A 23,848-nucleotide genomic window follows, 5' to 3' on the forward strand; every position below is an offset into this window, starting at 1 on the left:
TTGGTTTTACATTTCCATGCTGAATCTTTTTAGAATACCCACCTGCCATGTTAGCCAACGGCCACTTGGTGTCACTCGGTTGTGTTTTTGGCGCTTTGGATGCTTTCATAATGCAGGACGCTAATTTCTGTTGAAACAAAAGAGAGTTTTGTGCAGGTAATGCCTGTTTGTGCTATCCTGTGCCTTGATCTTTTTAACATTTTATGGTAGCCAAGTAGACTACTATTCCCCACATTGTGCATGAAGATGAATATCCCAGCCGTTGAAGAGTTACGTTGTAGAGTACCTGGGAAAAAAGGCAAATATTGTCCTTGCTTCCAGTATTTATAAGACTGCATATTTGTGAGGAAGGGTGAATGTGATGCATCAAACTACCACTCCTAGCCGCTGCCCGTCATGTCTATGCTCTACCTCCACTGTCAGAAGTAGTCTGCTTCTGAATATTGGCTGCTGAGCATCATAGGTGTGTAGAGTGCTGTCGCGCTCAGGTCTTGCTTGCTCACTTCCCAAAGGCATCTGGTTGGTCTCTGTGAGAACAGGATGCTGGACGAGTGGGGCTATTGACTTGGCTTCTGTTCTTAACAACTGGACTTCAGTGTTGCCCTTAAATTCTAAGGGTGGAATCGGGCGGAGGAAGGGGGGTGCGGTGGGTGCGGTTCGCCCCAGGTGTCACCACTGAGGGAGGTGACAAAATGCCAGGCGGCACTCACCACAGCACCTGCAGCGAGCCTGAGCCATGTGTCTCTCCTGGGAGAGACGCGGTGGCTTGGGCGTGCTCAGGCTCCGTGCTGCCAAAACTGTTTGCCCGCTGCCTCCCCCCCAGCGACTGAGTGGGAGGAGGCAGGCAGACACTGGAGGCCCTGCAGTGTGCCCCACCTCTATGGGTCCCTGGCGCCTGAGTGGCTTCCTCCGCCACTGGGCAGAATCCAGCGAACTTATTCTCTTACTGCAAGGATTTCCACTTGGGCAGTGGGACATTGTCTCCCCGCATGCAGCCTGTGCCCTCCTCAGATCTGCTCTGGAGGGTTGGGGGAGCCTCTTGAACAGATTTAGGGAATGTGTGGGTAGGGGAAAGGATGTAAATTCCTTTGTGCAAGTGGAAATTCTTGCTGGGGCAGAATGCGTCTGTTGGATACCAACCTTAGGGTCTGTATAGTTGTTGGGACCTGTTAGTAATGTGACTCTCAGCACTGAAAGACTTCTGGAAATGGCCTTTATATATCCCTACAAACATCCCTTTTTAATGTTTGATGTTTTATGCTGTTTTTAATCTGTTGGGAGCCACCCAGAGTGGCTGGGGAAACCCATCCGGATGTGTGAGGTATAAATAATAGATTATTATTATTATTATTAATCTCACTGCAGATTTGAAGATTCATATCTTGCTGTTCCGCATGGGTGGTGGCCACCAGTAATAACTTTAGTGCTGTTTGGATCTGTGGTCGCTGACTATGGTGGTTGTAGGCACACCAGATTTGTATAATGTTCAGTTTGAACGCAGTAAAATCCTAAGCACGCCATTTGCATTTTAGCAGTAGGAACCTCTGTACAATTTTTGTCTCATGCTCTTTTGTAATTAGCTATTGTTTTTTTTTTATAAATTTTTTTATTGCGTTTCTTTCCATAATTTTATAGGTTTATAAACAAATAAAGTAGTTACAAGAAACAAATTTTCTCTTTTTTAACAACAAAAACAAAATAAAACTTGGACTTCCCCACCCCTTCCGATTCTGCGTTCTTTGCATTAACAATGTCAGCATTTTGTTACCTTATTTCATACCTTGTTGTAACTTTCGAATGTTATGTATCCAAATACAATATATTATATCTCAATTTCAATACCTTTAAAATAAACATAACATATTCAATTTAAATTGTCTCCTTTTCTCTTTTGTCACTAATTTTACCATTTACTTAATCATATTCGCAGAAGCTTATCGTTTCCTAATCATGCACTTTCTTAGGATTCATACAGCTTATAATAATTTTTCAGATAATCTTTAAATTTTCCCCAGTCCTCCTCAATTGTTTCTTTATCCAAATCTCGGATTCTGCCGGTCAGTTCAGCTATCTCCATGTAGTCCATCAACTGCGTCTGCCAGTCCTCCAGCGTGGGCAAATCTTGTGTCTTCCAACTCTTTGCAATGAGTATTCTTGCTGCTGTGCTAGCGTACATAAACAAAGTTCTATCTTTCTTTGACATTTTCTGGTCCACCATGCCCAATTTTGTAATTAGCTATTGGACCAAGCTACTGGGGGTTGTTGCTATGTCACTGCCTGATAAAGACATCGGTAGTTACATTCACAATACTTGAGAAAGCTTAAATTGCAATGACTTGTAAAACTGCAACACGAGGAAGAGAGGAGTTACGTGCATTATGCAGCAGTAGCAGAATAGATGAGGAATACTTGTCTCTGTTTCAGTATTTGCTTTCCCCTGAAGAACCTGCCTCATGTATAGGTCAGATGCAGCAAAAACGCAGCATTAAGTTCGGCATGGACCCCCATAGCTTTAGTTCAGCACTTTTGGCTCTGTCTTTATCCTGCCTCGTGATTCTTTTCCTTTGGAACTTATTTTGGGCATGGTAAAAAGGAGTAAAATATTTTAAAAGTATAAGCCAGAATTGTATGACTTCAGGGATTTTCATATCTTTTCAAATTAGGTCCTACATACCTTCAAATAGCTTGCCTCAGCACTGTTAAGCTGTTCAAATATTTTTTCAAAAGTGTTCGCATTTTTAACAGGTTTGAAATACAGATGTTCTTAAAATGTGAACATCCTGTTGATTATAGAACTGGGCCTCTGGGGATCTCCACAAATGTTCAGAACATGGTATACTTTTATGACAAAACAGATAGTGGTTGAGTCTTGCAAAAATGCAAATAGGTATATGTGAGCTTGCATGTACAGTACATGCACCTTTGAGCTGCCAATGCATTTATCTGGGTCTATGGATAAATGTTACATCTTACTAGAATTTTGTATCCTTTCCTGCTGTATGTGATTACTTGGTTTGTTTGGGGGTAGGCGGGGTTGGAAGATAATTTGGCTCATCTGAAGAATAGGGTAGAAAATATGCTGCTCAAAAAAAGGAGAGAGTAATATTTGGGGTTCCATGCAGGTGTTTGTGCGGATAAATCCTTTCATGAGTTGATAGGGGAAAGGGTGAACCAATTATATGAGTGCAACTTGCCTAAATTCACATTCAGAGGATGGGCACAGAACCCTGAGACTGGTGACTGGGCCTCCAGGACCATATAACACTGTTCCTTAAGGATATTCACTGGTTCCCAGTACGTTTCTGAGAACAATTCAAAGTGTTGGTGCCGATCTTTAAAGCCCTAAATAGCCTTGCCCCAGAATGCCTGAAGAATGTCTCCACACTCATCGCTCAGCCCGGACACTGAGGTCCACCTCTGAGGGTCTTCTGGCAGTTCTCTCACTGCGAGAAGTGTAGTTACAGGCATTGCTTTTTCTCTTTAAAAAATGTTTAGAGGTACTCTCATTTTGACTCAAGAAAATCACCATTTTATACTGTAGTTCAAATCGGGAAAAGTAAATAAAGTAAATGGACAAAAGTACAGAGATTCACAAAATGTTTAGGGGCATGCGTACCCCTGCGTACCCCCAGAAAAAAAGCACTGGTTACAGGGATCCAGGCAGAGGGCCTTCTCGGCAGTAGAACACCTCCCATCAGATGTCAAGGAGATAAAGAACTACACAACTTTTAGAAGACATCTGAAGGCAGCCCTGTATTGGAAAGTTTTCGATGTTTGACGTTATATTACGTTTCATATGTGCTGTAAGCTGCTCAGTGGCTTGGGAAATATAGATAATAAAATTATTAATAATAATAATAATAATAATAATAATAATAATAATTCTGTACTATCTGTACAATGGAATTATTTCTGAAAAGCCCAGCTTACACAGCTCTCTCCGTTATGCTTTGGTTGCCTATTCCTTCCATCTCCTCTGTTGGAGCTTGGGCAGTAAGCTCTTTTAATGCAGCTGCCTTTTAAAGCTTACGCTGCTTTGTAAGTTTCCCATACATTGCTGTTATTATTACAGTGCCGTCAGAATTACTGTGCTTTGTTTGTGACAAGCGTAAATGTTCACGAGGGCACAGTAAACCTCCTCAAATTGATATAGTTCTGCTTGCTTCAAATCAAGTGCTTTCCAGGTTTATTAACAACAAAGACCCTTATAGAAGAAAGGGAAGAACCACCGGTTTGTTAGGCACTGGGGGCCAATCTGCCCACATCAAGCTAGGCTTGAGTGCTGGATTTCCGACTGGCCACTGAGAAACTTTCTGCTCTAAGACCCATCAAGCACTGGTGAGAGGTTTGAGCAGAGGGGAAGAGAGAATTGGGAAGTGTACAAACAGAACTTGGTAGAAAACAGTGCGAAAAACTATTTACTGGCGTCTGTGCAAGTGAAGCTCTACACATGTGCAGAGAGAGAAGTATAATAGAACCATAAGTATGCTAACAATCATAGGTATGCAATACACTCACTAACGTTTTTCCCTTCAGTATTCTGATAATTGTATCATAACTGCTATGTACAGTGGTACCTTGGTTTAAGAAATGCTGCAAACCTGGAAGTAGGTGTTTTGGGGTTTGTGAACTTTGCCTTGGAAGCAGAATATGTTCCACTTCCTGTTGAGTGTAAATTGAGTCCCCCGCTGCTATGGGAAAGCACGCCTTGGCTTAAGAACGCTTTGGTTTTAGAACGGACTTCCGGAACGGATTAAGTTTGTAAACCAAGGTACCACTGTAGTTCATTCTAATTGTTTCTAAATAAAATTCTAAGCAATATCTATCTATCTATCTATCTATCTATCTATATAAAGTTATCAATTATGTACACAGATGAAATCAGCAAAATATAAAAGCAAAAAAACTAAATTGCATCTTGAAAGTCTTCAAATAAAAAAGGTTTTAGCAGTCATCTAAAACAGTATAATAAATATTACTGTCTAAATAGTTGCTAACCATGTTGTTAAATAAGTTAATGTTTTAATTCCAAAAAAGTTATAATTCCAAAGAAGTCTGTAAATACATGTCAAATAAATGGGCTTCACAAGACTTTGTCCCCCAGTATTTAACGGCCCTCCTTGGAAACCTTGTACCAAGCACATTCTTAATTCCCCCCTCTAACTTTTATGCCTTTCTAGATTACAGATTGACCAGAACTGGTTTCAGATGAGCGAATAAAGCACTGAAATTCTGGTCAAATTGGATTTGATTTGTATGTGTCACATAACTATATCCCTTTTCAGGCAGAATACGTTCAACTTGTTACTGAACTTCGAATGACAAGAGCCATTCAGCCTCAAATAAATGCATTTCTCCAAGGCTTCCATATGTTCATTCCACCTTCTCTGATACAGTTATTTGATGAATATGAACTGGTAAGTAAAATGGTCCATCTAAGTCGTGTCAGATAGAATTCAGTGTGATAGAGCAGCCATAATGTCTGTAATTGGATGGTATTGAAGCTATCTGGTTTCAGGATTGCATCCAGCCGTGTCGCTCAGCAAGGCTTCTGTTAGCAGAATGGGGAAGAGAGCAGTTTTAATCTATTTCCCTCTGCGTGAGCACTGCAAAGTCCCCAACCCCCTCACCTGATAATGCAGGGGGCTGGTATCAGCTGACTGACCATTGAAGAAAAACATGGCTCAGCATTTCACTTAATTTTGTTGGAGATGGGTACAGTGTTTTATGCAACTCGTTTTTTCTTTAAACCCTCAAGATCTGGTTTAGTTCACGTGACTCTGAACTTCTATATCCATTAACGGAAACATTTATTTGTTTCAGTGCCCCCTATTTTGGATCATAGTAACAATATTTGAAATAGTATTGGAGCTCTTTTTTAAGAAAACAGCTTAAAATTGTATCAGATTAACACCAGCTGTTTTCAGATTAAAATTGCCTGGCAAATTCACCATTTTGGTTTGGTTATCTTCTTTTTTTTTTGAAGGAACTGCTGCTTTCAGGCATGCCAGAAATTGATGTCAGTGACTGGATCAAAAATACAGAATATACAAGTGGTTATGAAAGAGATGACACTGTTATTCAGGTAAGATCTCCATGCACTGGATTGGGGCAATTAGAGAACAATTGTGCATTTCAGAGACTAACTTCTGGGTTAAAATAGTATTGTGAGAATGATGCCTAACTGAGTTATTTGAATCAAGCAGTTATTAATTTCCATAACTTAAAACATCAAATGTATAAGCATGTCCATCTTTTGGCTGGTGTACAGTTGAAAAAGAAACCAGCTTAGATTTTTTTAAAATATGTTTTCTTCATCTAGTGGTTTTGGGAAGTTGTAGAAGAACTGAGTCAGGAGGAGCGAGTATTGTTGTTGCAGTTCGTCACTGGGAGGTGAGTACAAGGCAGCCCTGTTCAGGGAAGTTTTTAATATGTGACATTTTAGTGTATTTTTCATCTTTGTTGGAAGCCGCCCAGAGTGGCTGGGGAAACCCAGCCAGATGGGCGGGGTACAAATAATAAATTCTTCTTCTTCTTCTTCTTCTTCTTCTTCTTCTTCTTCTTCTTCTTCTTCTTCTTCCCTTTTATAACATTTACTGGTAACATTTCAGATAATCATTCATTGAAGGTACTTTATAATACACAGAGTTGTGTCATATAATTCATTTAGTCATATCTACTCAATGGCATATTGATTGTCAGGTCTGAAATGTCCACCATCTTACTTATATGCTAACATCATGGCTGATTAATGCTTGGTCAAGTGGTCTGCCATCAACTTTTGTAATCCCCATGGATTAATTCTGCATCATATGCTTCTCTCTTTTTTGGAGTTATTACCAATCCTGTTACAACAAAACCAGGTTTTAGTTTTAGTATTCTGGCAACTGAATAAATGTGCTTTGGGGCCTCTTCCCTGAGGAACAACCAAATATTTGGTTGATAACGTGCTTTTCACATAGCACTGAAATCCTCACCATGTCTGCTCAGACATAGCTCCTATTTACTTTAATGAGGCTTATGCCCAGGTAAGTACCGTATTTTTTGCTCTATAAGAGTCACTTTTTCCCTCCTAAAAAGTAAGGGGAAATGTGTGCGCGTCTTATGGAGCGAATGCAGGCTGCGCAGCTATCCCAGAAGCCAGAACAGCAAGAAGGATTGCTGGCTTTGCTGTGCAGCTATCCCTCTTGCTGTTCTGGCTTCTGGGATTCAGAATATTTTTTTTCTTGTTTTCCTCCTCCAAAAACTAGGTGCGTCTTGTGGTCTGGTGCGTCTTATAGAGCGAAAAATACGGTAATATTAGTGTTGCAGCCTGTGTTACCTGCTCTTGCAGCAGTAAGAAAGGCCTTAAGAAACTTGTGAAATTTTTTCTAGACTTTGTGGCTGAAGTTGTTTCACTGCTGTTAATGGGGAAAACTGTTCTTTCAGTCTTTCCTCTTCTTGGTTTCTCTCCAACCCATAAAGCTCTATTTTTATTAATCCATATAACTCCTCTCCTTTGGTTCAGTGGTCCACTTGCTAGCATGAAATCAAGCTTTACATTGTTGTTGTTGTTGTTATTATTACACAAGCTTATTCATATTTGATGGAAAAGACTACAACTGACTAAAGAGGCCAACCAGGTTTTAGCAGAGTGAGAAATCACTGGACCTTGGAGCCGCTGAATGTGAAATAACTATTAGGGTTGCTAGGTGATATTGAAATGCATTATTACATTTCTCATTTCTGGTCTCCTCCTCTCCTGTTGCTTTATTAAGGAGCAACTATGAGAGGGCCCATATAAGATCACTTAATGAATCATAGAATCATAGAGTTGGAAGAGACCACAAGGGTCATCGAGTCCAACCCCCTGCCAAGCAGGAAACACCATCAGAGCACTCCTGACATATGGTTGTCAAGCCTCTGCTTAAAGACCTCCAAAGAAGGAGACTCCACCACACTCCTTGGCAGCAAATTCCACTGTCGAACAGCTCTTACTGTCAGGAAGTTCTTCCTAATGTTTAGGTGGAATCTTCTTTCTTGTAGTTTGGATCCATTGCTCCGTGTCCGCTTCTCTGGAGCAGCAGAAAACAACCTTTCTCCCTCCTCTATGTGACATCCTTTTATATATTTGAACATGGCTATCATATCACCCCTTAACCTCCTCTTCTCCAGGCTAAACATGCCCAGCTCCCTTAGCCGATCCTCATAAGGCATTGTTTCCAGGCCTTTGACCATTTTGGTTGCCCTCCTCTGTACACGTTCTAGTTTGTCAGTGTCCTTCTTGAACTGTGGTGCCCAGAACTGGACACAGTACTCCAGGTGAGGTCTGACCAGAGCAGAATACAGTGGCACTATAACTTCCCTTGATCTAGATGCTATACTCCTATTGATGCAGCCCAGAATTGCATTGGCTTTTTTAGCTGCCGCGTCGCACTGTTGGCTCATGTCAAGTTTGTGGTCAACCAAGACTCCTAGATCCTTTTCACATGTACTGCTCTCAAGCCAGGTGTCACCCATCTTGTATTTGTGCCTCTCATTTTTTTTGCCCAAGTGCAATACTTTACATTTCTCCCTGTTAAAATTCATCTTGTTTGTTTTGGCCCAGTTCTCTAATCTGTCAAGGTCGTTTTGAAGTGTGATCCTGTCTTCTAGGGTGTTAGCCACCCCTCCCAGTTTGGTGTCATCTGCAAATTTGATCAGGATGCCCTTGAGTCCATCATCCAAGTCGTTGATAAAGATGTTGAATAAGACCGGGCCCAAGACAGAACCCTGTGGCACCCCACTAGTCACTCTTCTCCAGGATGAATAGGAACCATTGATGAGCACCCTTTGGGTCCGGTCAGTCAGCCAGTTACAAATCCACAGAGTGGTAGCATAGTCAAGACCGCATTTTACCAGCTTCTTTACAAGAATATCATGGGGCACCTTGTCAAATGCCTTGCTGAAATCAAGGTAGACTACATCCACTGCGTTCCCTTCATCTACCAGGCTTGTAATTCTGTCAAAAAATGAGATCAGGTTAGTCTGACATGACTTATTTTTCAGAAATCCATGCTGACTATTGGTGATCACAGCATTCCTTTCTAGGTGCTCACAGATTGTTTGCTTAATGATCTGCTCCAGAATCTTCCCTGGTATTGATGTTAGACTGACTGGGCGGTAATTATTTGGGTCCTCTCTTTTCCCCTTTTTGAAAATAGGGACAACATTTGCCCTCCTCCAGTCTGCCGGGACTTCGCCTGTTCTCCAGGAATTCTCAAAGATGACTGCCAGTGGTTCTGAGATCACATCTGCCAGTTCTTTTAATACTCTTGGATGCAGTTCATCTGGCCCTGGAGACTTGAATACATCTAAACTAGCCAAGTATTCTTGTACTATCTCCTTAGTTATTCTGGGCTGTGTTTCCTCTGCTGAATCATTTCCTCCAAATTCTTCAGGTCGGGCATTGTTTTCTTTATCGGAGAAGACTGAGGCAAAGAAGGCATTGAGGAGTTCAGCCCTTTCTGTGTCCCCTGTTTGCATTTCACCATCTTCTCCTCTGAGTGACCCCACTGTTTCTTTGTTCTTCCTTTTGCTACGAACATACCCATAGAAGCCTTTTTTGTTGCTTTTAACCTCTCTAGCAAGCCTGAGTTCATTCTGTGCTTTAGCTTTTCTGACTTTGTGTCTACACGTGCTGGCTATTTGTTTGAATTCCTCTTTGATGGTTTCCCCCCTTTTCCATTTTTTGTACACATCCTTTTTTAATCTTAACTCAGTTAAAAGTTCTTTAGATAGCCACCCTGGCTTCTTTAGGCACCTTCCATGGAACTTCCTTTCTGTGGAATATAGCAGCAGGGGGCTGGAATTTTGTAGGTTGTTGTTGTTTGCAGTTTTGTTGAGTGAGGGAAAAGGGTTAACCTCCCTTTCTTGCGATAGCCCTGGTTCTTATATACTTACACCCACCCCATGTAGAGTCTATTGGTGAAATCATGTATTTCACATACTGTCTTCTTGGGTCCTTGGTCTACTATAATTGCTTATAGAAAGCTATTTTTAAAACATGTTCTTTTGTTATGCATTTGGTATCTGAAATGTGTTAGGCATCTGTTTTCATTTAAGACAACAGGACCACAAGATCAAAAGGGGATTGTCATATTTCATGTTTCAAACATGAAATGTAGATCTGATTAATGTTGAGCAAGCTTTCTGTGAGGTCATTAATAAATTGACTGTTTATAAAGCATATTTATAAATCTACTTATGAACAGTGAGTTATGACTTCATTATTGATGAGGAATGAAGTTACACCCCCTATCCTAAAAATATTCTAAGCTTCCACTACGCTGAATTTGTCTGTGAAGAGGTTTGGCTTATTTTCAGTATAAGCAAAATCACATTTGTAAATCCTGTGTGTCGTGTGTGACAAGTCTTTCTTGATGTTTGTCAAGCCTGTCTTCCTGTAACCCATTTAAATTGCCTTCTAAAAGCTGTGTGTATGTGCGTGTTTAACTATGAATTGTGTCCAGATCTGCTATTAGCTGCTTGGCTCTCTCTGTTCAGCATCTGGATCGTAAGTTTATCCTAAAACCTGAGTAAACGTTTAGTGCCACTTGACAGAGCAATCAAATTTCCTTTTGCAGCCAGAAACCATCAAATTAATTTTACAGTGGTACCTCGCAAGACGAATGCCTCGCAAGACGAAAAACTCGCAAGACGAAAGAGTTTTTTGTTTTTTGAGTTGCTTCGCAAGACGAATTTCCCTATGGGCTTGCTTCGCAAGACGAAAACGTCTTGTGCTTTTTTCTTAAAACTGTCAATGCATTCCTATGGGAAGCCGTCAATGCATTTCCTATGGAAAACCGTGCTTCGCAAGACGAAAAATTCACAAGACAAAAAAACTCGCAGAATGAATTAATTTTGTCATTACATTACATCATGTGTAATAAGAGTTTAATTCTACTGTGGATATAATCATATCAGGGGGATGCATTTGACTTTAGTGTTTAGAAAGCTTCTCTGTTTCGTATGCATTCTGGCATAAGTTTGCTTCCTCCCTATAAATGTCAGCAGAAGATATCCAGTAGCCTTTGGTTATTTAATGCTCTTTGGGATTTTATTAGTACCAACTAATTGCCTAGTTGCAATGGTATTGTGGTTTTTTTCTTCAATATGGTGCTACAAACTCAACTTTCCTTTTGCATAGCTACGTGTTAACAGTTGGTGCATTTAGTTATGAAGTGGAATTTTACAAAACAAAAACAAAAACAAAACCTTGATCAGTGACAGGTGAAAGAAACTGTTGTCTGTGTACCTGGCCAGGTGATTTGGCTTATGGTTTCATTCTCTCAGGCCCTCTGCCTGTTGCAACCCATCTATTAAACAACAGAAAAATCAAAACATAAGCTAATCTATATATATAGTTGCAAATTTAGACTGTCTTTCACAGGGGAGAAAACCTTCTCTTGGGTTTACTCTGAGCTATGCTGAGTCATCGGGATTGTCTAGGCTCAGTAAACTGTGTGTGGATTGGCCCCTCAAACCAACCAGTGATGTGTTGAAAAGAATGACAGCTTATGTACAATTTAAAACTAAAACAAGTGTCTCTGGATGAATTAGAATTGCAGATGGTTGTCTTACCAGCACTGTGGTTTGTAGCATGCCTAATTACCCTGGTTGGTTTTTTTAAAGAAATATTTTTACAGTGGGGAAGGGTTAGGGTTGGAGATGTGGGGCATTGAACTAAAGACCCATGGCTTAGTTTCCATAGACCATCCTCTAACAATGCCCTGCTGTTTGTATATGGCTTCTAATGTATGAAATAAGAACCTGATAGACCATTGAACTTCTACTACTAGGTCACGATGCAATCCGGTGTGGGATGCTGCTGCTGCACCACCACCACCATGCAAATATGTGGTAAAAAAATTAAGAAAAGGGCACCCAAATTCTTGTTTGCATTAAAAGTGAAATGTTTAAGGATTATTATAATAGACCGTTGCCTAATAATGCCCCCCCCCCAAGTGTTGGGACTCTTTCAGCATCTGTATAGCCAGCAGAGGGGGAAAAAAGGAAGAATAGCTTTTGGAAGGTAACTACTTCTATACAAAAATAGCATTAATAGTTTTAAATAAGCAAGGCTTGGAGAACTGGGGTTGAAGAATCTTTGTCATAGTGGAAAGATTTTATTGGGTTATGCTGTAGAACAGGAATTGGAAAACTTTTCCCCTTCCATGTCAGGGCCCATATTCTCTTGAGGGTATTCTGTCAAGGGCTGAAATTGGCAGTGGGATGTCTTCTACCTCTTTCTTTCATTGCTCCATCCCTTTATTTCACTTCAGGTTTACCCTATTTGCTTGAAAATTTTCATGAGTAGCACAGGTTCCCTGGGCCTGTCTTAGAAAGTGTAAGGAGGTGTTTTAGAAAAGAAGCAAATCTCTCTCTCTCTCTCTCTCTCTCTCTCTCTCTCTCTCACACACACACACACACACACCTTCAGCTCCTTATCATATTTCAGCATCATTCAGAACAGATAAACTTGCGGAATATATTTTTGCTGGCACTTCTCAAGAGAAGGAATGCTAGAATATGTTACTGTTTTAGAATGAATATATTATGTGGTGAATTGGAGCTGTTTATTGGGAAGGCTGTGGAGGTTATTTAAAGTGCCTGAAATAAAGGTTCAGAGAAGAGAGACTTTTATCCCAATTAGGAATGCACACACACATCCATATCCATAAAGGAATGCCAGAATGATGATGAAGCTGTAAAACCTTTTTCAAAGTGAACATCTTCCAAATGGGGATTAAACACGGCACATATGGCAACCAACTTTTTCTCAGATGCAACGTAAGCCAGGAAGGAATTGAAAAAGCAAATTCATGTGGATCATCTTTTTTAAAAACCTCATGATTGGAAGCAAGAAACCAGACAGATAGGAAATAAAAGCTTTTTTATGACAACAGGTATAAAAGGGAGTGCCGAAGGAAAATGAGGAGATTGTAGGAAAGCACAGATGATGCTTGGCTTCATTCTTTACTAAAAAAAGATACTTGTAGTGTATCCACAACTGAATTGTTGCTTTCTGGCAGTATAACTAAAAGGGTAATCAAACAGACAAAACAGGAAGTTCTGGGGCTAAATCATGTTCAGTTTGGAACTAAACTAAACCTTGCTGTATTGTTTTATTTCAGGTTTTATGTGAGTGTTTTCAAACATTTCATTTTGCTGCTGTGTTGGATTGTATGTGTGTTGCCCTGGGCTCCCTATGAGAGGATGGAAGGACCACAAACATAACAAATAAATGTTGGTTGTGCTGTGGGTTCTCATCCTGTCATTCTGTGCATATGGGACAGTGATGAAAAATAATCCTATGTTTTATCTGTGAGCCAACATTTGAAAAAGTGGCACAGACATGTTTTTAAATAAATACAAAACCCTTTGTGATGTGTCAATTAAGGTAACATCTCTAGGAGCCCTCGGCTCCTAGATGAATGATGTAAAAATACCATAATTAAAAGCATCTATGAGATACATCTGTAAAACTAAATATAGGAAAGGAATACCATCTGCTGAAATTCCAGCTCTTGAAGAGTTTAGATATGAAACCGTTGCTGAACTTAGCTAAAATAAGTCATAGGAGGAGAAAACTGCAGGATGCCTAATGCAACATTTTTCTTAAAATAAGACTTTGTTGATGATTAAGGTGAAATATTTCTAAATATTTCTTGTGAGGAAAACAAATAAAAGGTAAAGGGACCCCTGACTATTAGGTCCAGTCGTGGCTGACTCTGGGGTTGCGGCACTCATCTCGCTTTATTGGCCAAGGGAGCCGGCGTACAGCTTCTGGGTCATGTGGCCAGCATGACTAAGCTGCTTCTGACGAACCAGAGCAGTGCACGGAAACACCGTTTACCTTCCCGCTGGAGCGGTACCTATTTATCTACTGGCACTTGACGTGCTTTCGAACTGCTAGGTTGGGAGGAGCAGGGACCAAGCAACAGGAGCTCACCCCGTCGCGGGGATTCGAACCGCTGACCTTCTGATCAGCAAGTCCTAGGCTCTGTGGTTTAACCCACAGCGCCAAATACCCAGTTTTTATTTTTAATTCTGTATCTTCCTAAATGCATCTATGAGGTGAAAATGAAACCCACTTTCAGTCCTGCCTTGTGAACTCTCTTGCAAAGTTTATTGCTTTGCTGATACCGCTGCATTTTTTAAAAGCAAGCTCATGTTAAAAGTTTTGAAACCTGGAAATCTTGCATTCCAGTTTCTATTTCATGTGAAACCTTTGCATTGGATACTGGTTAGTACTTCACTTTGGGGGTATTTTAATGTCTTATTTGTTTGTTTGCAGTGATATAACAGGATGCTTAGCTAACTTTCATAGTTCCGCTGGAAGCTAAAATGCGAATTTTAGCTCTGTACAAAACCGAGGCCTTTGCATAGGAAATTATTAGGTATCTGTTGACTGGTTTTAGTATAATGAGGGAATGATAATAGGTTGACCTGCATATGATAAGGAACACAGGGTTGCCAGCAAAAAATAGCAATCCCTGTAAGGTTCCCTCTCCTGGGACATTATGTTCCCCACCCCCACATTCCTGAAGGCTACTGAGAAATACAGCTACGCATTAGTTTGACATCAGGTTGCTATTTTTGCCTCAACTAAAGATGTACTCAGGCATTTGCTCTAATTTATTGGGGATCCTAATTTCACAGAGGACTCTACTCATGTTCAAGCGCTTTGTACATCTCCTTTTTTAAAAAAGGGGAAAGTTAGGAACTGAGTTGAGGCAGTGGGGGCCCAATGAATGTAGGACATATGGGGCAGGGCTTCTGCATATGACCTTGCCTCCGTCCTAACTTTGAGCACCCTTCTGCGCACCTTTCTGTCTAGTTGATCCAGGCTAGCCTTCCCCAGTTTGGTGCCCTGCCGATGCTACAACTCTCTGTCTCCAGCCTTTTTTTGGGGGGGGGGGAGCAGTTTGGGAAGGCCGACCCACACACTGTAACTTGTATTGCAGAAACAGGCTGCAATTGGCAGAATTTTAATACATACTGATAGTATATCTAACATGCATACTCATAACTGCAGTAAATAAATTTTTAACACGAATTTTAATGCCTTATTTGTGTTTCTAGTTCCAGGGTGCCCCATGGTGGCTTCGCCCACATAATGGGTGGTAGTGGATTGCAAAATTTCACAATTGCTGCTGTGCCATATACCCCAAATCTTCTACCAACATCAAGCACATGGTAGGTTAAATAGCCTCATTTAAATGCATTGAGAACATCCCTTTGTTTTTCATTTGTTTTCCTTTGGTTGAGAGGGGCAAGAATTCTTCAAGATCAGAATTATATCTTCGTATAAGCTCATCAGAGAAATGCCTCTGGTCAGTATCATTAGCCAAAGCAGATCTGGTTGTTCTAGTCATAAGCTATAGGTGTTTCAATTATTTCTTCCACACTGTTGAAGAAAGAAATCAAACTTGTTGTATAGTTTTAATGGGCAGCAGTACAATCTCACTAAAGGATACTTCATGTTAAATTGCTATATTGCTTTTCTTTTTCTTTTAAGCTAAGAGAAATGTCTTTCCCCCCACCTGGAGAACATCTGAATACTAAGGGGGACTGCAATGCAGCAGCGCGTTTTCTCCCTGTAAACTTCATTTTCAAGGCTTTCGGGTCTGAATGCAGATTTGAGAGTGCGGTGTTTAGCGTTGATTATCTTGTGCAAGACAAATGTTTCCTTCCAGATTGCATATTCTTAAAGGGATGCTTTCCTCTTTCGTTTTAGTATCAACATGCTGAAGTTGCCTGAGTACCCCCAAAAAGAGATCCTTAAGGACCGGCTTCTTGTGGCGTTACACTGCGGAAGCTACGGTTATACGATGGCATAATGAAGTCAGACAACCCCTCTGATTACCGATGTGGAATTCAGAGTGGCAGAAGTTAATCTAACAACCTGTCAATAAGAAGATGATGTTGGTTGGAAAACAACTTGATTTTGCAGTCCGTGAGCGGGATTGACTTCCATTGCAATTCATCCAGTTTTCCCTCTTTCTGTATCTCATCCTGATCTTGAGATAACTGTTTCATGGTATACCGAGTACATTCTAGCTTCAGTTTTTAAATGGGAGTTCTGTATTAAGCATGTCATACTTTTCCCTTTCATCTCTCAAATATGAGGTTTCCCCCATTGTGATTCTGCCTGCTCTTTATCAGATCTTTCAACTTGGTGCTTTCCCTCCTACTCAAAGGCCAATTACTCATGAGGGCTGCAATCTGGTATACACTTGGTGGGTCAGGATTTCTCAGACGTGGCCACCAGGAACTTTCAATGCTGCCACTCAGTCACTAGTTTGCGCCATAGATTTGTATTGGATATGTACGTCCTGTGGCCTTGTCTATGGGTCACAGTTAAAGGGCAGTTTGAGAGCCAATGCATTAAGCCCAATCTATTTCATTGAAATAAAAATAATAAGCACGGGGGGAACTGGTGCAAAATCTCAGCCGCTGCCTTTGACCATGCATTATCTTGTATGGGAAAAAAAATGCCATTTATTTATTTTTCTCTAGGGAGCATTGTACAGAAAGTTCAAAAAACTATGATGCAAAATACCAAATCTGATGTATTTTTTGTTCTGTTTACCTTAATGAAACTGTCACAAAAAAAGTTTTTTAGCTTTATAGTATTTTAATACCGATCTAAACATTTTTAAAAGTCTGTTCTGTTGTCAGCAAAGAAGTTTAACTTCTGGGGGGGGGGGAAATATAATTTATATTCTACACTTCAGATGTACAACACTATTCAAGCACCACTGAAGCGTCAGTGACTTCATGCCCCTCCAGAGTTTGTATATATTTTAAAGGAATGAATCCTTTTATTTGGACGATACATTTCTCAGGCCTGAGCTGTGTGAAAAGTATGCATTAAAGTTAAATATTTTATTGTAACTTACTACTGATTGGTCATGTTTGTGAGTCTGTCCATGCTTATTTAGATGCTCTTCAAAGTTTCATATCTGCTTATTTAAATAAACAGACAGGTTTTGAGTAGTTTCTATAGCAGAGCACAAAATAAATAAAGGCCTAGGACCTAACAAGTGTTTGACACCTTTCTCCTGATATCTTAAACATATTAACCAGGAAGCACATTCCCTTTGTGTCAGTGGAATTTACTTTCCAATAAATGACTTGGGATATAAATGGTGCTGTTAAGTCAGGACTTTGGGGCAGGTGACCAAGACTGCACTTGGAAGAATGAGCAGGATGGTTCCCAAGTACAGTCGTACCTCCGTTTATGTAACCCTCTGGTTATGTAAACTTTGGGATGCGCGCGCGGCAAACCCAGAAGTATTTTACCGGGTTTCGCCCTGCACGCTTGTGCAGAAGCAGTCTGCGCAAACGCAGAAGCGGTCCTCAGGTTGCGGAAACCTCGGGATCTGAGCGGACGGAGAACGGATCCCATCTGCAACCGGAGATACCACTGTAAGAGGACTTTAAGATGGTTGGATGGCATCTTGTATGCCTTCTTCCTTCAACTCCTGCCACCAAGCTGGTGCCAAATGTCGTGCTCTGCTTTCCCTTGGACCACATCTGTGAGGCTTCCATACACACTGCCTAGGATTGCACCCTGGGAAGGTCACTTTGGTGCTGCTTACACAGCGGTTTGAATTCACCCCCCCCCCCGGAAGTCCACTCCATTGTCTCTTGAGACAGACGGATGCCAGCAACAATTTGTATCTTTTTCATAGAGAATTGCTGCATCTTTCTCTAAACCAGCTTTCCCTAACCTGCGTGTTCTGCAGCCTACTGAGGTTCCAGTGAAATGAGCTGCTATGGAAGAAAGGTTTGCACATCAGTTGCTGGATTCTGGTACCTAGACTTCTGGACTTTTCATTGCATGTTGACCACTGGTTTCTAATGGGCTCACTAGTGCTGTGCAGTTACAAACTGGTGGTGGTGAAACTGCTGCAGGTAGGGAAGCCTGTAACTTGTTCCTTTTCAAGAAGAATGCAGAATCTTGTCCTGTGGGAAGCCTGAGGGATGGATGACATCCACCAAGAGACCCTATTTCCAGCTCTTTGCCTGCACAGTGAATGAACTTCTTTAAGTTATTTCAGGTGAGTGGTTTTTCTTAAAAGTCATAAGATGTCATTGGTATTTTATATGTATCACAAAAAGCTTATCTAAGTACTCACTGGGGAATAGAGATACAATTAGGCAACCTAGATTTCTAATGACTTTAGAATTTCAAACCAATATGCGTTTTCAAAGTGACTTTTGGTTATGTAATAGCCATGCATAAAGTGGACTGTATCTAGTATACTGACACATGATTAATATAGGATTTAATTGTATTGAAAAGGGTATTTTAGAACACCTGTGTCCTTTTAACAACTGAGGACAAGCTTGTTGAGAAACTATAACTTAACTATATAAGCTTATAGTTTAGAATGTTTGATAGGTTGCTATCCCTCCCACATATCATATTCTTTGCTATGTGTCTTACCTAAAAAAAGAGTCTTGTCAGACCATAGATTGTATTTATTCATGAACTTCTACTGAAATTGTATCAAGACTCTTTTAGATCTGAAAGCTTTGCATCTAATTTGCAAAAGCACTAAAGAATGACTACATGCCATATCGAGAATCAAGGCTTGGATAGAGCGACAATAAACTTTGGTGGGTGTTTCTTTTACAACATATCAGTTGCATTGTTACTACAGTGGTACCTCAGGTTACATACACTTCAGGTTACAGTCTCCGCTAACCCAGAAATATTACCTCGGGTTAAGAATTTTGCTTCAGGATGAGAACAGAAATCGCACACCAGTGGCGCAGCGGCAGCAGGAGGCCCCATTAGCTAAAGTGGTGCTTCAGGTTAAGAACAGACCTCCAGAACGAATTAAGTTCTTAACCCGAGGTACCACTGTACTGTTGACACGTTAGTTAGAAAAATCTAGTATATATAAAAAAAGAGCATGTGTGAGAGAGAAATACCCAGTAAAGCCCTCTGGAAAGAATTCTGAAACTGGGAGTCATTCCAGATTATGGCTCAAGTCAGTGTGACTTGGATATCATGCAGTGCATATTCCCAAAGGAGGCAATTCCCACACACAGATCACACCCATTTTTAGGCAATACATTCAAATTCCAGTAAGGTGTCCATTGCACGTTATCTTCTGAGCACAGAAGCCACCCCTGCAGCATGGTTCCTTCCTTTGCTGTGAAGGTTAAATCTGACAGCCTGGCCAGCATGAAAAAGATCTCACACTGGGTTTCCTCCCCATACGAACACACTCTGTCTTCAGGTTAAGTGATGCTGACACGGGGAAGAGCTCCAGGATAAATGATGCTGGCTTGGGTGTGCTACTGCAATGTGGCCCACAGCTTCTTGCACAGTATAGGAAAAAGCTGTTCTACATACGGCAGCTCACATCTGTGGTGTCAAATGCAAAAACATACGTCTTTACACCCTCAGCCTGCAAAATATATCACTCCAGCTGGAACCCCCCAAATTCTTGTTTGAAATCTAGCTGGGCTGGCCTGCTGTGGCATTTCTATAGTATTTTAATGGATACCTAGTGGGCTCTGTGGGAACGAGACCTGGGCTGCTTTGCCCACCTCAGCTTTAAGTACTTGTGACATCCGGTGGCGAGAGTTCAATGGTTGAGTTTTCTAGAGAGCACAGCTATTCATCAGGATTATTAGGATTCTCTGGGGATAGCTTCAGTATACTGATTGTCTTTGACACATCAGTTTGCTTAGATTAAAAGAAAATTGCTACTGTCTGGTTGAATTTTAAACACTTCAGAGAGAGAGAAAAGAACTCTAGAACTGTTTGGGCATATAACGCACCCTTCCAAATGTATCGGGAGGTGGAAAGAAAACCGATTGAACAGTAATACCTGATAACCACTCAGTGTAAATTCGTGGGTGTACAGAGTTGTGCAAATATTTCAGCGCTGTTTATTTGTAAGAATGTATTTCAATAATCTGTTCCATATTCTGCGGCAGCTTTATTGATTTTGATATCTAATCTCTTATCACCCCAATAGTTTGATGTGGACAGAAATGTCTTAAATAAGCCTTGGATAAAAGATGTTATGCATTAGATCAGCTACTTCATATTGAAGCAAACTAAAAGTAGCCCTGTTTTTGTTTTGAGCCAGCCTTGCCCCCCTAAAAAAGGCCTTGGGAGAAATATGGAGTATGGTCCTTCAAATGTTTTTGTCTACCACTCCTTACTCCTGCTTTCTGCCTATGCATTTCTAGCCCCTGAGACGCAGTTCAGACCCAGTGTAAGGTTTCTTACTCCTCTGTTGTTGTTGTTTAGTCGTTCAGTCGTGTCCGACTCTTCGTGACCCCATGGACCAGAGCACGCCAGGCACTCCTGTCTTCCACTGCCACCCGCAGTTTGGTCAGACTCATGTTTGTAGCTTCGAGAACACTGTCTAACCATCTCGTCCTCTGTTGTCCCCTTCTCCTTGTGCCCTCCATCTTTCCCAACATCAGGGTCTTTTCCAGTGAGTCTTCTCTTCTCATGAGGTAGCCAAAGTATTGGAGCCTCAGCTTCACAATCTGTCCTTCCAGTCAGCACTCAGGGCTGATTTCCTTAAGAATGGATGCGTTTGATCTTCTTGCAGTCCATGGGACTCTCAAGAGTCTCCTCCAGCACCATAATTCAAAAGCGTCAATTCTTCGGCGGTCAGCCTTCTTTATGGTCCAGCTCTCACTTCCATACATCACTACTGGGAAAAACCATAGCTTTTACTATACGGACCTTTGTTGGCAAGGTGATGTCTCTACTTTTTAAAATGCTGTCTTGGTTTGTCATTGCTTTCCTCCCAAGAAGCAGGCGTCTCTTAATTTCGTGGCTGCTGTCACCATCTGCAGTGATCATGGAGCCCAAGAAAGTAAAATCTCTCACTGCCTCCATTTCTTCCCCTTCTATTTGCCAGGAGGTGATGGGACCAGTGGCCATGATCTTCGTTTTTTTTGATGTTGATCTTACTCCTCTAACTCATGTTTAATGTGTCTCATTAATAGATTCAGTGTTAAGAGCCAGTGTCTGGTGCAGTGCCAGGGAGTGCCTGGGAAACCAGGGTTCAAATCCCCACTCAGCTATGAAGCTCCTTGGGTGACCTTGGGCCAGTCACTTCCCCACAGCCTAACCCTACCTGCCAGGCATTAAATGAGGAAGGGGAGAACCATGTACGCCACTTTTTGTGTAAAACAAAACACTTAGGAATTCAAGGCAGAATGACACAGGTATGAATGGTTGGTCCAGAAGTACTAAGCTTCTTAAGACTGGGGTGCAGGTTAAAACACTCTTTCCCAGCCCTGAGTCCTCACAGACCACAACCCTCACCATCCTCAGCCAGCATGGCCAGTGGTCAGGGATGATGGGAGTTGTAGTCTAAGCTTCAGGAAGCCTGGGGCTTAAAGAAAGCAAGGGCTGTATGAAACTGCAGCATGAAAGTGTCCATAGCCAACAAGACAATCTCAGCAATTACTCTCAGGACCATCCATCAATGCAGAATAGGCAGCCCCTATCGACTCTATGTCCTCTCTATCATATAGAGCAACACTATTCTCGTCACATCCTTCCTTCCATTTCTATAGGTTGTACCAATGGAAGTGTATGTTGTTATGTGCATTTCCCTATTCCATGATCAACATAATTTTCTGCTTGAAGTGGGCTCTGTGTATGTGTCAAGCATGATGACATCCCGCTTTTCCATTATCACATGCTCCTCTGAATAGGAAAAAGAACTTAATATGCTATTTCCCATTTCTGCAGCAGCCTGTGTTGTCCACCATATCTAGCTTCACTCGAGATGTATCTTCATTCTACCATATGTATAAATATTTACAGTGAGCCTTCGTAGTAGAACAGTGTGGGGAGGGGGCTGTTAATTGGGTGATCTAATTGAGGTTCGAATTTACACATTAGAAACTCAGGGAGCAAAGTAGGCATGGGAACCTATGGCACTCCAGTTTTTGCTAAAAGCCCAGCAGCCTCCTTCAAAACGACACATGGTCTGGGATGAGTCGCAGGTTCTCCACCCTGGAGGATAAACAGGCATAGAGATCACAGACTCAAGATAGTAATTGAAATAAATCTGTTGCCTTATTGCTGTACAATGCTTCATTCAAAACATATCTAGAAGAAGACTATCTTCTTACTGAAGATAAAGATATTCTGACCTTTGAAGCAAAACATAGGAACAGAAAGCAATTTAAGATAGCATATAGTACTTAGAAAATGATGCGGATTAAGAATGGCATAAGGCTAGCATTATAATTGCATTGGCAAAGCAATCAAGGTGGTTGGAATGACAATCTTCAGCTTACTATTTTCTTCTCTAATTGAAGATTTGGCCCCCTATCGCTCTGCAGTCCACCACGAAACACCTTTTACTGCAGGCTCATTACTTAACTAGGCAAACCCATGTAAGTTGTAGACCGTGGGTGCCCATAGAGAAGAGTGTAACTGGGATCCTTGCTTACCTGGCATTTATTCAACTTTGAAACATTCCTATTTTGACAGTGTTATGATTCCATATTTGCAAAACAATCTTGTATTCTTTTTCTGCACTTTAGCATCTTATCATGCTGATATTAGGTTTTTCAAGATGCCATTATGACTGCCACTGAGAGTCAGCAAAAAGTTCCATGCGCCCTGCACAAAACAGCACAGAGCTGTATTTTTCTATCCTTGTCATCAACATTGGTCCATCATGGTGACTTGCTGAAGTTGATGGTTCCTAAGACTTAACAGGGATGGCCATGATTTGAAGGAAGGATCTATTTTGACTTCTTTGGTGTACTTCAAATTCAAAGCCCTAAGCTCAAAAACTTGGCAGTCAACAAATGTTGCTTGTTTTAATATATTAAGTTTAAATGGATAATGGGCGTAGTTTTATTATTAAAATCTCCTTGCACAGGTTCATGTGGTACAATAAAAACAATTTGCACTGATAACCAAAAGTCACAGGTTATCATTATCAAAAGCAGCTGGAAATAATATTGGTGTATTAACTGCAACTGCCTTATAATGTGGAAATATATGACTTTATAATCAGTTGTCATATTTTGTCCCAATACTGTGATTTGAATTGGTATAACATTACATTAATTATAGCTCTTCAACTCTGCATGGTCATAAATAGTATAAAAGAGAGACTAGATTTAGTTCAGATTTATTAGCCAGGGATCCTTCTGTCACTAGACAACAAAAGGCAATAAGCTACAAAAGAGTAATAGATTTCTGAAATCTCTTACTATTACCACTATTACTGTTAATAATGATTATTAAAAATATGCTCTGAGTGGCTTATAAGAAAGGCAATGCTAAAACACAATATAGAATAATTTAAATTAATAGTAAGTAAAAAAGTTTTGAGAATAAACTCATTATTAGTAGACTTGTGTCTCTGTAATGAATGACAGGGAGAACATTTACATTCATTTGCACAACCCTTTTTCAGAAGAAAAACCAGCTTTTAAAATGTGTTTAATCCTTTTTAAATGTTCTACCTTTGAAGTACAACAATATAAACAACACCAAAACTTTAATTCCTACCCTGATCCAAAATACAGAATCATAGCATCTGTTACATTCATTCTGGGTGGTATCACGCAGTCTCTCTGATGGCAGAAGGAATCTATCGCTAGAATGAGAGGGGAATTTTTCAGTGATTCATCCTCACCCTCTCCACACACATACCAAATCTTCTCTTGAGGGCCCTCAACAATCCAAAAACATATTTAGGGATATGTGTGGAGCTGCTTGGAGGAGAAGGAATTACCAAAAAGTGCTCTCCACCCGGCTCATTCCACTGACAAGATTCTTTCCATTGGATACCACCCTGTG

At 40.8% G+C, this 23,848-nt stretch overlaps 1 protein-coding gene across 3 annotated transcripts in view; it reads left to right on the top strand.

Moving 5' to 3' along the window:
- HACE1 (HECT domain and ankyrin repeat containing E3 ubiquitin protein ligase 1) overlaps nt 1-16,920 on the top strand; it is a 39,236-nt gene extending 22,316 nt beyond the window's left edge. For all 3 annotated transcript variants that reach the window (XM_083433427.1, XM_083433426.1, XM_083433425.1), the window contains 5 exons: nt 5,286-5,417; nt 5,987-6,085; nt 6,323-6,393; nt 15,106-15,219; nt 15,761-16,920. In XM_083433427.1, the coding sequence (XP_083289553.1) occupies nt 5,286-5,417; nt 5,987-6,085; nt 6,323-6,393; nt 15,106-15,219; nt 15,761-15,863 (519 nt within the window). In that variant the 3' untranslated portion in view covers nt 15,864-16,920. The remainder of the gene's footprint in view (nt 1-5,285; nt 5,418-5,986; nt 6,086-6,322; nt 6,394-15,105; nt 15,220-15,760) is intronic.
- The last annotated feature ends 6,928 nt before the right edge of the window (nt 16,921-23,848 follow it).

The sequence above is a fragment of the Podarcis tiliguerta genome, assembly GCF_965153285.1.
Source record: "Podarcis tiliguerta genome assembly, chromosome: 3".
Classification (NCBI taxonomy): Eukaryota; Metazoa; Chordata; class Lepidosauria; order Squamata; family Lacertidae; genus Podarcis; species Podarcis tiliguerta.